The sequence below is a fragment of the Corvus moneduloides genome, chromosome 18 (assembly GCF_009650955.1).
Source record: "Corvus moneduloides isolate bCorMon1 chromosome 18, bCorMon1.pri, whole genome shotgun sequence".
NCBI classification, from domain to species: domain Eukaryota; kingdom Metazoa; phylum Chordata; class Aves; order Passeriformes; family Corvidae; genus Corvus; species Corvus moneduloides.
In genome coordinates this window covers 5580209-5591481 of record NC_045493.1, presented here as the reverse complement: position 1 = coordinate 5591481, position 11273 = coordinate 5580209, and the positions used below count along the sequence as shown (strand labels likewise).

The window sequence follows — 11273 nt, the reverse complement described above, 5'->3', positions numbered from 1 at the left end:
GACCTTTTCAATTTGGAAGATCAACCCCACATTTTGGAGCTGGGCTGCTGAAAGATAATGACAGTACCTTTCCTTGGGAAGGAATGCTCATGATCCCACTGTTGATGGTTCAGACAAGACTGTCCAGAGGTACAGGAAACACCTTTCTGTCCTGACAGCTTTTGAGTGGGATCAGTCCTTACACATATTTATTTTTGGAGGTGGTATCCAGATTTTGGTGGTGGGTCACTTAAAGGGAATGGTGATGCTTTTCCATGTGAAAGAAAACATCTAGACCCAGTTTTTCAGGTGCAGGTAACAGGCAGCTCAGGGGAGGTAAAGGCCAGCATGACTTTTCTGTCCGGCTGCTTTTGGTGTTGGAGTAATCAGAGTCTTCAAGCTGCGCCAAGGGAGGTTTAGATTGGATATTGGGAGGAATTTCTCCACAGAAAAGCTGATTAAGACACTAGACCGTGCTGCCTAGGGAGGTGGTGGAGTCACCGTCCCTGGAGGTGTTTAAAGAAAGACTGGACATGGCACTGGGTGCCCTGGTCTGGCCGATACGGTGCTGTTCGGACCCAGCTCGCACTCGGACCCCAGAGCGCTTTTCCAACCCAACCGATCCCGGGATTCCGTGACCCGCGAGCGCCCTCAGCCCCAGCTCCCGCCCTCCGGCCTCCCAGTGCTCAGCGCTCCCATTGGCCGGCTGGGGAAGGGCGGCTCGGCCAGTGAGGCGCTGCCTTATTGGCGCCGTGGCTCCGGTGGCGGTTGCGGTGGAAACCGCTGGTGCGGCGGCTCCCGGGGGAGCGGCGGGAGCCCGAGGGACCCGCGCCGGGAGCCCCCCGGGAGCAGCGCCGGCATGCCGGGGGTGGCCCCCCGAGGTGAGTGTCCCGTCCGCCCGGCCCCGCGGAGGCGCAGCCGGCGTCTGGGCCCTGTCCGGTGAGGGCAGCGAGAGCCCGGCCTGGGCGGCCTCGCCCGCGCCCCTCCCTCCGCGGAGCCACGGTCGGAGGCGAACGTGGGCTCCCGCCTCCTCCTGGCCCTGTGTGCCGCCCTCCGGGCGAGCGGCGTGAGGGGCGTCCCTGCCCCTCCGTGCAGAGAGGGATAGTGTTTTGGTAAAAACGTCTTGTGCTAAAGTGCGGCGGATCTTTGCAATGTTGAAAAAAAAAAAAAAAAACCCAAACCAAAAATCTAGTGTTTTTTTAAACGTGTGTCTGCAGTGTATGGATCCCAAGTGTAGCAGGAGCAACAAACGCTGGGAAAGCCCAAGTCACTTCGTTTGTTTCTTACTTAGAAGTTGAGAACACGAGCTCTGGGAGCAAGAGCTAACATTGAAAATATTTACTTAAATTTTAAACTACTAAGGTAAAAGGAGAGAAGATTTTGAAGGCAAAAGGCTTCTTGCCTTTCAGGATCTGCACACCTGTTATAGCCACAGATGTATAGCTGAGACACTTGTATCTGAAAAAATTCAAAGTGGTTTGTAGTACTTAGTACAAAAGAGTAATTATTTTTTTGCCTACTTATTTGATGTAGCTGTGTTCCTCTGGAAGTGCTTGTAGGAACATACTCAGTTCCTAAATGCTGTGACACTGGTGTAACTCGGTCCATGGTCAGTGCACTTCCGCAGCCATGTGTGGTGCCTGGTTTAAACGAAAATGAAATAACCCCTCATGTGCCTGACACACCAGTGCAAAAGCTGTGTGGAGGCAACACCCTGCCCTTGTTTTCTAGCAGCAATACACAGTCCTGTTCGGTTCTGTGCTTTCAACTTGTGAACACTAGGCAGGAGAAATGCTAAATGTTTTTTATTAAGTTCCTGTATGTTACAAGATTCCAGTATAAATAATACGTAGAATTGAAATTGTTTTCCCATGTTTTCTGTAGTTGCAGTTTCCCCAAGAGTCTAACCTTGGAAGTAAAGTCTTGACCATAGTCTCTGCTGTTGACTTCCTCTGCCACCTTGAGCAAGATTATTTGGATTCAGCAAAAAACTTGGGCATATTACTGAATAGAGACATTTTTGTAAGTTGACTTAAACCCCCTCAATTTAAGTATGTAGTTGATTTGAGATCATACAGACTGACTTACTTAGACGTCATAAGCAGCTACACTCTCTCAAAATGTGTAGCATTCAATATATCTGAAAGAGGTAACCATTAATCTCTGTGCATGTATTTTCTTCATGTGAAAAGTAGACAAGGAATCTGTCCTGGAAGAGATTTGAGGTTTTATTAATGTTTGTTTGGTGACTTAAGGAGGAAAATGCTTTATTGCTGTGCAGTTTGATTTGACTGCAAGCAAGGAGAGCAAGTGGTGCATGGGCAAGCAAATGCTCATTGCTGAATGAGTGAAATTCCTGTCAAAGCATTATTTTCTCTACATGCAGAAGTAATCATGATGATGTGTGAGTTAATTCAGCTTATAGTTCAAAACTCCCACTGCTTCCTGCTGTGGTTAATTCTTGACTTGCTCTTCTATTAATGTAGTCTCCCATATTAAAGACTGATTTTAGCCTGTCTTGCATATGTCATCTTCTTATTTGAGTTGATGGGAAGGTTTTATCATGTAGCAGTGAAGGTTTTCTATAAAAGCAGCACAGACCTCTTTCATACATTTTTGCTTTTACTAACATGATGTTTCAAGCAGTTAATTGACTATAAATTATGGTCTTAGTTATGAGGAAAAATTGCTTACAGATTATAAAGGTGTATTTGCCACTTCAAACTTCTTATCAGTGGTAAAAAGGACTGGAAATATTAGTATCCTTTTTCAGAATGAAGAAATGCTAGTTAGTAAAAATTCAGTTTCTTTTCTTTTGCATTGGGGTAGTCTGTAGAGGTGGGTCAGAGAATACTCTGTATTCTGGGTTCCCATAGTCAGTATACTCAGAAAGAACAACTGTGTTACAAACACTCGTTCTGTTCTAGCAGGGATGGCAGTAATGAAAAGTTCTAATCAGAGGAATTTCCATGTGCAGACAGTGCTTTGGGCAGTGGATTCACCAATCACTATGGCCTTCTGCAAAGTCAGTCTGACACAGTTAACCTTCGATTTTTTTCCTTTCGTGTTCTGTAATTATCTATAAGATCTAGAGATTTGTGCTCATAAAACGAGTATTCAAGAAGCATTTTTGGTTTTAGCTTTGGTGTTTAAAGGGATTAATGTTGTAATATTATTAATATAATGTATGTTCACCGATTGTTATATAGTGCCTGATTAATCTTATAGCTGTAATTATGTTGCCAATACTTCCACTCACCACCAGGACTAGAGTCTTGAAAGCCATCCCAAAGTAGTGAATGTGTTTAACTTTGTATTTTATTTTCTGTCTCTAGTTAAAATTGGTTATTAAAGTATGCTTATAAAGTATTCCCAGCTTGTCTTTACTTCTGAATGTTTTCTTTGTGAACAGAATAAATATTCTAATCCTGTTTGCTTTCCAGACCTGTTTGTGATAGACCCTTCCTTATATTCCTGGAGAAAGACGTTGTGAATAGCTGTGAACATGGTAAGGGTTTTTTGAGATGGCTTTTGAGATGTTTTGGTAGAAATAAAATGGAGAATTTTCTCCTTCCCTGAGACTAAGAATAAATTGCCATAGTGAGAACTTTGTTTTTGGAGTGATTGTAGTTATTGGTAAATTTAAGAATTTGGAAAAAATCACTATAATGCACATGTCTATTCTAGGAAAGCTGTTGCTTGCAAGACACTTGAAATTTTCTTTTTTCAGCTGATTTCAGATGGGAAGTGGCTTTGATATTTGATTATTTGCAATTAGTGATGATTAAATTAATTACAGCTCTTGTACCTTTATGTAGAGATCTCTCAGTATTGTTCATGTACCGGTTAATTAAAACAAAGAGAAAAATCCAGTTTGCAAAGGAAACTGGGACATAGGTAGATGTCACATTTCTCCTCACTTCTCAACTGTCATTCCAGATTCGAATCGCAGCACTGAATGCGAGCTCCACAGTTGAGGATGACTGTGAAGGTACCTTCAAAAGCCATAAGACACAGACAAAGGAAGCTCAGGTAAGTAATCCCACAATTTTCTTAATGAAGTTTTGTCCTCTAGTTGCAGGGATTTATTCAGCCATATTTTGTTTTTATGAAAGTTTAGTTGCTATGTCTCTTGAACCCTCCTTTAGCAAAGTAAAACTTCACTCAAATGAGTTACTTTGGGTCAGTAGCACAAATGTTCTGCTATATAGTGAAAGTATTGAAAGTGTGAAACCACTGATATATGTATAAATATAAGTATATTTAATAAAATTGTCTTAATAAATACATTCTAATTCTTTAAATCACAGGAAGCAGAAGCTTTTGCTTTGTACCACAAAGCTTTGGACCTTCAGAAACATGACCGATTTGAGGAATCTGCTAAAGCTTATCATGAACTACTTGAGATTCGTCTTCTGCGAGAGGTCAGTGACCTTGAATGACAGTCTAGAAACTTTTTGCTATGTTTTGTCTTACTTCATTTCTAACTGGCTAACTAGAAATGTCAGTATTATCAAGTAGCAAGTTGTTTGCTGTTCTTGTTACTTGTCTGATTCCTAATGCCCATGTTGCATTTATTTTATAATTTCTAGGCAATTCTTTCTGGTGATGAGAAAGAAGGGCTGAAGCACCCAGGTTTGATGTTAAAATATTCCACCTATAAGAACCTAGCACAACTGGCAGCACGGCGGGATGACTTAGAGACAGCCATGGAGTTCTATCTGGAGGTACAGTGCAGCTGAAATAAGACACTGGAGCATTAATGTTTATAAAAACTTTCTAAAATACAGACATAACACGTTCAGCATACATCGTGTCAATGTGTAGTTGAATACTGTGTTCTTTCTGATGCTGTATGGGATAAAATTAGTCCTCCATTCAGTCTTCAAAGCAGTTGTATGCTGCTGAGAACTAAAGCAATGCCAGTCCCTGCAACAAAGTGGGTATGCATGTCTGAAATGGGGATAATATTGTTTTGTTATGCTTTCTAGGCTGTAATGCTGGACTCCACTGATGTCAACCTCTGGTATAAAATTGGTCGTGTGGCAATAAAACTGATCCGCCTACCCTTGGCTCGTCATGCTTTTGAAGAAGGGCTCAGGTGTAATCCTGATCACTGGCCTTGTTTAGATAACCTTATCACAATTTTGTATACACTCAGTGACTACACAAGTGAGTACATCAAAAGATGAAAAACATCTCAATACGTGTGTAATTTTACATACCAATAAAAATTGTAACAATGAAATCGTATAGGTTAAAGTGTATCTTGAATAAGTGATGCAGCAGGGTTTGATAGAGACTTCATGATAGAGATTTTATTGAGTGATAAAGTACGATGGCTTATATAAGTTTTGGTTACCCTAAAAATAAATGTCTGTGGTCTCACAGATCAGAGCCTCTGCAGGAAGTTTCCCTGTACACTGTTCTTTTGCCTTTCCGTATATGTTGGTTTTGTCTTTCTAATAATTTCCAGCTGCATAGTTCTGGGGTTTGGGTATAAAACTCCAGTCTCATTCATAGCCTAGTAGGATTCATTGTAGTTGCAGCAGTGGATACGCTGCTTGCTTCACTGATGGCATCCACAGTTAAGACGGTTGATAACATAAAAATGGTAAATAATTGTGGTTCTGTTTTATGGTTCTAATTTCTTCTGTGCCAGAACAATCTTGAAAGTAAGTGAAAGATGAACTGCAAACATTGTTTAAACAAAATTAATTACATTCTTTTTCTTGGTACAATACTTAGGAAGACACAATAGGCTTTTTTAACTGTATGCATGCAATTATTTGACACCTTTCAAAGCAATTCATGTAAATGTCACGTTTGGGTGGAATTCAGTGATGTATGTGAGGCCCAGAAATGGGAACTTTGAATGAACCAAAGCAGCCATTGACCATTCAATTTCTATTTCTCTGTCAGCATGTTTGTACTTTATCTGCAAAGCTCTGGAAAAAGACTGTTTGTATAGCAAAGGATTGGTTCTGAAGGAGAAGATCTTTGAGGAGCAGCCGTGCCTCCGGAAAGATTCCTTAAGGATGTTCCTCAAATGGTGAATGTTGTCTTAGCCTATATACTGCCTTTGGAGTGTAAATTTTGGGGTTGGGGTTGTTCAAAAAACCTGCTGAGATCTTGTGCTTTAAGTTATAGGGATACCTTGCTGACCTGCTTTCTGAATAATAATGTTATGTGTTGGTGCTGCTGACAGAATGTCCTTCAGTAATTACTTTTGGAGGGAAGTAGAAAGAGGAAAATAATCCATTTGTTGCTGCTCATTTATTTTCATGCCTAGATGTCTCATAAACATCTGCCTTTGTTTTACTTATTAGCTCCTGATCCCTGCAGCATTCACTTTAGTATTCCTAATTAAAACGAACCAATAACAAGCAAAACCAAACCAACTCTCACCCCCCCAAAAAAACTTCACCAAAAACTCCCCACATGTTACTGCTTTTCTTTCTGTATTGACTTCATACTATGAGTGCATAGGAGGAAAGTGGGAAAAGAAAATAGAGGCCCATAAAATTTACAGGGTCTAGGTTAACTGATCATTCAGAACAGAAGTTTCTGATGGTTGACACTTCTATATGTATGCCATAAAGTTGATAACAATGTTATGTGAATGCTTCTTTTAACACTGTTTTGTTATGTTATATGAAGATATTAAATTAATCCCCTCCAGGCTTTAATAAGAAAACAACCAGCAAACAAAAACTTGTCTCCATTTTTTATTACTTCTTAGTGACATGTCTATCCATAATGTGAATGTGAGTGCAGCTGAAACAGGAAGAATCATAAATGAAGCATTGGAGCTACGTAAGAAAAGACAAGCTTTGCTGGTGCGTGACAGAGAACCAGACCTCAGACTGGTGCAGCCAATTCCCTTTTTCACGTATGTCTTTATATTTTCTCTTTTCAAAAAGATCCTCTGAAGCACATATTCTGGCAACTATGTTGTGCTTCAGATTTCTTCAAATCTTCAAAACACTTTTTTGTTTCCTTGTGAAAACAAACCATCCCCCCCACCCCCCCACTGTTTTTGTTATTAGTTTATAGTTTGGTTTGGTGTGCTTATGATTTTAGCATAAACCCCATAGCTATTTTAGTTTTCAACTTTTGATTTTAAACCAGTGATGTAAAAAACAAATATGGTATCTGAGAATGATTTGGCAACTATTCCAACTGTATTATTCGGTTTTTCACATATGACTAGTTTGTACGTGAATTTCAAAGCAAGTTTAGCTTTTAAAAAATTGTCTTTACTATTGGGATAATGAAAACTTAGAAAAAAACTTACAGCTTTTTATTTGCTGGAATATATAAGGATACTAATAAGTTGTTATATATGTCTTTATTAAGGCATAAAGGATTGGGATCTGGTTTTTGTATTGCACATATTTTTCTGGAATATTAATGGACTCTGCATGTATTTCCTATTGCAGAGAAGTTGTTTCTACTTGTGAATAGGGGTGAGTTCTTTTACTGTTGTTGATTGAATGCAGAACCTGAAAATTGTTTCTTTGACACTACTTTTTTTAGCTTTTGGTATAATTTCGTCAGCAATTACTGCATGGACCTCGGATTTTTTAGCGACATTTTTTGAGTGATGGGACAGGTTTTTGACACTCAAATGTGTATCACTGTCCCACTGAGAAGCTGCTCTTGCTATGTAAGCTGTTGGAGAAAAACAATGTGTAATGCTGTTAGGTTTGTAAACATAATATATAAAATAATGTGATAAGAATTGTGATGCTGTTGTTTTTCTACTTGCAGGTGGAAGTGTTTAGGAGAAGCTTTACTTGCCATGTATCAGCACCTCACAACATGTGATCCTCCTCGACCCAGTCTGGGAAAGAGAATTGATCTCTCAGAATACAGAGACCCAGTTCAACATCTGATGCCTTCTCCCACCTCCACTCCTGTCAGTGTTATTCAGCCAACTCCTGTCAGCACTAATCCAGTGGTGACAATGCCAGATCCTGTATTGCCTTATACTCCAACGACACCCAGCTTTCCAAGTCACAGTCAGAGTTCATTGGAACCAGGAGCTACTGTAGGTGAGCAAGGTACTTCAATCTAAGATTCAAGATATCTTTCCTACTTATCTTATGTAAAAAACACTTCAGAATTCTTTGGGACATGCTGTCTTTCAACTGCATGTTGGTGGAGTCAGAACCTTTTCAGCATATGTATAACATCTGATAGGAAAAGTGAAGGAGTATCTGACCTTTTCTGGTTTTGTGCTGTTGCCTCACATTTCAGTTTTTCAGTCTTTAGGATGAAACGAATTGTGACTCCATTCCAGCAGTGATGCATATCAAACTTAATGTTGAGAAGGGCCTTGAGCTCCTTAGAATGAATGAGCTGTTTTACAAAAAGATGACTGGGTTATTTTTCTGCTCATGTGTCACTTTAAGAACCTGAGAAGACCAAGCTGTCAGCTATATTTATTTGAAACCTGTACAAGCTTTTTTTTGGCACTGTCTTCAGAAGGAAACCAATGAATCTCAAGTGTTTCTGTATAATTAATTTTTTTAAAATAAAAAAGATTAGTCACTTTTTATTTGTTAATTTAACCTATCAGGTTTTGGGCGTTTTTTATTATGCTTTTAGGTGATATATCTGCAGGTGATAAATCTAAGAAAGGAGTGAAGCGAAGGAGAATTACAGAAGATAGTGGTGAAACAGCCAAAAGGAGATCTGCTAGAGTTCGGAACACCAAGTGTAAGAAAGAGGAGAAGGTTGACTTTCAAGAGCTGTTGGTGAAGTTCCTTCCTTCCAGGTACTGTACAGCAACAACTTTCATTATGAGATAATCCTGGAGAGGAAGCTGTTTGGGATTTTGTTTGATTGATATCCCCCAACCTTAAAACTACCAGTCCCACGTTATTTTTTGAAGCAGATGTGGTGCATTATCTTCTGATAAATTTAATAAAATTGCTTTTAGTAAAAATTGCTGAATAAAAATTGAAAAATAAAAAAGCTTTTACTACCGTTAAAGTGAATTAGTGGACAATGCAGTGTCAAAATGGATAAGATAAACAAAGTAATCTTGATTTGGACAAAAGGAACTGGATGCAAATTTCTGAATTTGTTTCAGTAATATATTTTCACTGTTAAAATTTACACAATGTTTCATATTTAGGTTTCACCTGGTAATGAAAGAAAGCATGAGGACTTTTTTGATATTGTGGTTTTTGCCCCCCTTTCACACAGATTAAGGAAACTGGATCCTGAGGAGGAGGAGGACCCTTTCAATAACTATGAGGTGCAATCGGAGATCAAAGAGGAGAATTTCCAGCATGTTGGACCACATAGAATGTCATTTGATTCTACAACATTTATGGAATCTGGTAAGGATTTCATTATAACCCCTGTTCCTTCTCTGTTGTTTTTGCCATATTGTATGCTTTATTTTCTGTATTTTCCTGTCATGCCTAGGAGATACAGAAGTGTATGCTATTTTAAAAAGTATAATTTTATGGTATAGAAGTATCTCATTTGGTACTGAGTGTAATTTTTTAAGTCTTGGGGGATTGCTTAATGTGTGCAAGAACCCTATTGTGGAATTTTCCATTTAAACAGATTGGAATACAGTAACTGAATTCTGCATATGTGCAGTACAGAAGAACTGCTGTGAGATAAGTGCATAAAACACTGTTGAAATGTAACTGTTCCAAGTTATGATCTGCCTCAGCCTTACACATGTAGGGCTTTATGTTTATCTGCTTTCTAGAAAAACAGGATGTTCATGAATTCCTGCTGGATAACCTGAACAATGGTGGGATCTTAGAGCTGATGATGAGATATCTAAAAGTCATCAGCCAAAAGTTCCTGGTGAAGTGGCCTCCTGGCTTGTGTGAGGTGGTCCTCAGTATCTATAATAGCTGGAGAAAGCACAGCAGTAGCCTTCCCAATCCACTCCTGAGGGACTCAAGTAATCAACATATCAAGGTAATGCAGCACTTTTCCTTATTCCTGTATTTGCTGTTGTCTTGGTGTCAGTGTGCCAGACGTACCCAAGTGAAATCCAGCAGACACAGGTTTGGCTTAGCTATGTCTGGAACTGCTTGTCCCAGCTGTAGTAACTGTCCTAAACTTTGGTGCACTGCAGCTCCTAGAGCTGTTCCTGAGCTGAACAGACCTGGGTGATGCTACATGCAGCTATAACATATATATAGTGTGTGTGTATGCACACACATGTGCATAGAGATGTAATAAATAGACATAGATGTATTTTACCCCTTCATTCTGTTGTTGCTGTGTCTTTTTTTTCCTCCCTTTTCTTCTGATATGACACACTTTTGTTTTGTCATCAGGTCAGTACAGAGGCTGCTCTGTTCTCAACTGGCTGATTGAGGGTCAGCATTCCTGCTTTAAATAAATACAGTGTAGTTTTAAGATAACCTGAAATTTACAGTAAAAAAACCCAAACAGCAAAACAAACCAAAACCATCTCCTCAGCATCACCATTTTATTACCTTCATAAATCCATAATTACTTGAAAGCAAATAGAAAAAATACTAAGTTCTTTATGTTAATGTTAAACTAGCTTAATGATAGAAGATGATATTTTTTGAATTATAAAAGCACTTCTGAGACTTACTGTCCACTGAGCCAGCCTATGTTATCTTTTCAATGTTAGCAGTCTGAATTCATTCGGAAAGTTATTTGCTTTTGGTGTGACTTCAGTTTGAAATATTTTTTCAGACCAAGTGTTTTTACTTCTTTGCAAGTGAAATATTAATTATGAAAATTGCTGTGTTCCATTGATGTCATTTACAAAAACAAAAGTGTCTCTGTGTAGCAGATGTTAAATTTTTACACATCCTGTGACTTATTTATGTACATTTTTCATATATACATGCCCTTTTTTAAGCAAATGTAAATATGTTTATAAATGTATTCCCTTGGTTCTCATTATTGCTGCATAACTGCTTACTTGTTTGTACATTTTTTCTTATTTTTCAAATATCAGTGCTACTGCTATATTCTGGAATTGTGCTTTTAGCATGATTTGGCAATTTAATATAGTTTCATTTCAGCCAGATACAAAAATAAGGATGACAATTTTTTTCTAATGTCGGGCAATGCTGTTCTGACCTTTCATGAGCTGAGATTTTTCTTTTTTAATACTGCTAAGTGTTGTTTGGTTTTGTACCTGTTGATTTGTAAATGGTATTATACACCTTGTAGGCAGAAGTAGTAGTTATAGCTTGGGAATGGGAATCCCAAGAGGACCAGATGAAGGCTTTCTTTGAAGTAAATTGCAAATTCAGTGATTTTTTTTTTTT

At 38.9% G+C, this 11273-nt stretch overlaps 1 protein-coding gene across 6 annotated transcripts in view; it reads left to right on the top strand.

Moving 5' to 3' along the window:
* The first annotated feature begins 724 nt into the window (after positions 1-724).
* Positions 725-11273, top strand: part of CABIN1 (calcineurin binding protein 1) — a 107820-nt gene continuing 97271 nt past the window's right edge. For 4 of the 6 annotated variants that reach the window (XM_032128506.1, XM_032128504.1, XM_032128508.1 and 1 more), the window contains exons 1-13: positions 725-860; positions 1864-2001; positions 3423-3487; positions 3919-4011; positions 4290-4403; positions 4572-4706; positions 4971-5151; positions 5902-6031; positions 6722-6871; positions 7753-8045; positions 8593-8761; positions 9196-9332; positions 9716-9933. In XM_032128506.1, the coding sequence (XP_031984397.1) occupies positions 3485-3487; positions 3919-4011; positions 4290-4403; positions 4572-4706; positions 4971-5151; positions 5902-6031; positions 6722-6871; positions 7753-8045; positions 8593-8761; positions 9196-9332; positions 9716-9933 (1623 nt within the window). In that variant the 5' untranslated portion in view covers positions 725-860; positions 1864-2001; positions 3423-3484. The remainder of the gene's footprint in view (positions 861-1863; positions 2002-3422; positions 3488-3918; positions 4012-4289; positions 4404-4571; positions 4707-4970; positions 5152-5901; positions 6032-6721; positions 6872-7752; positions 8046-8592; positions 8762-9195; positions 9333-9715; positions 9934-11273) is intronic. The other 2 variants (XM_032128507.1, XM_032128505.1) reach the window with 1 other exon arrangement.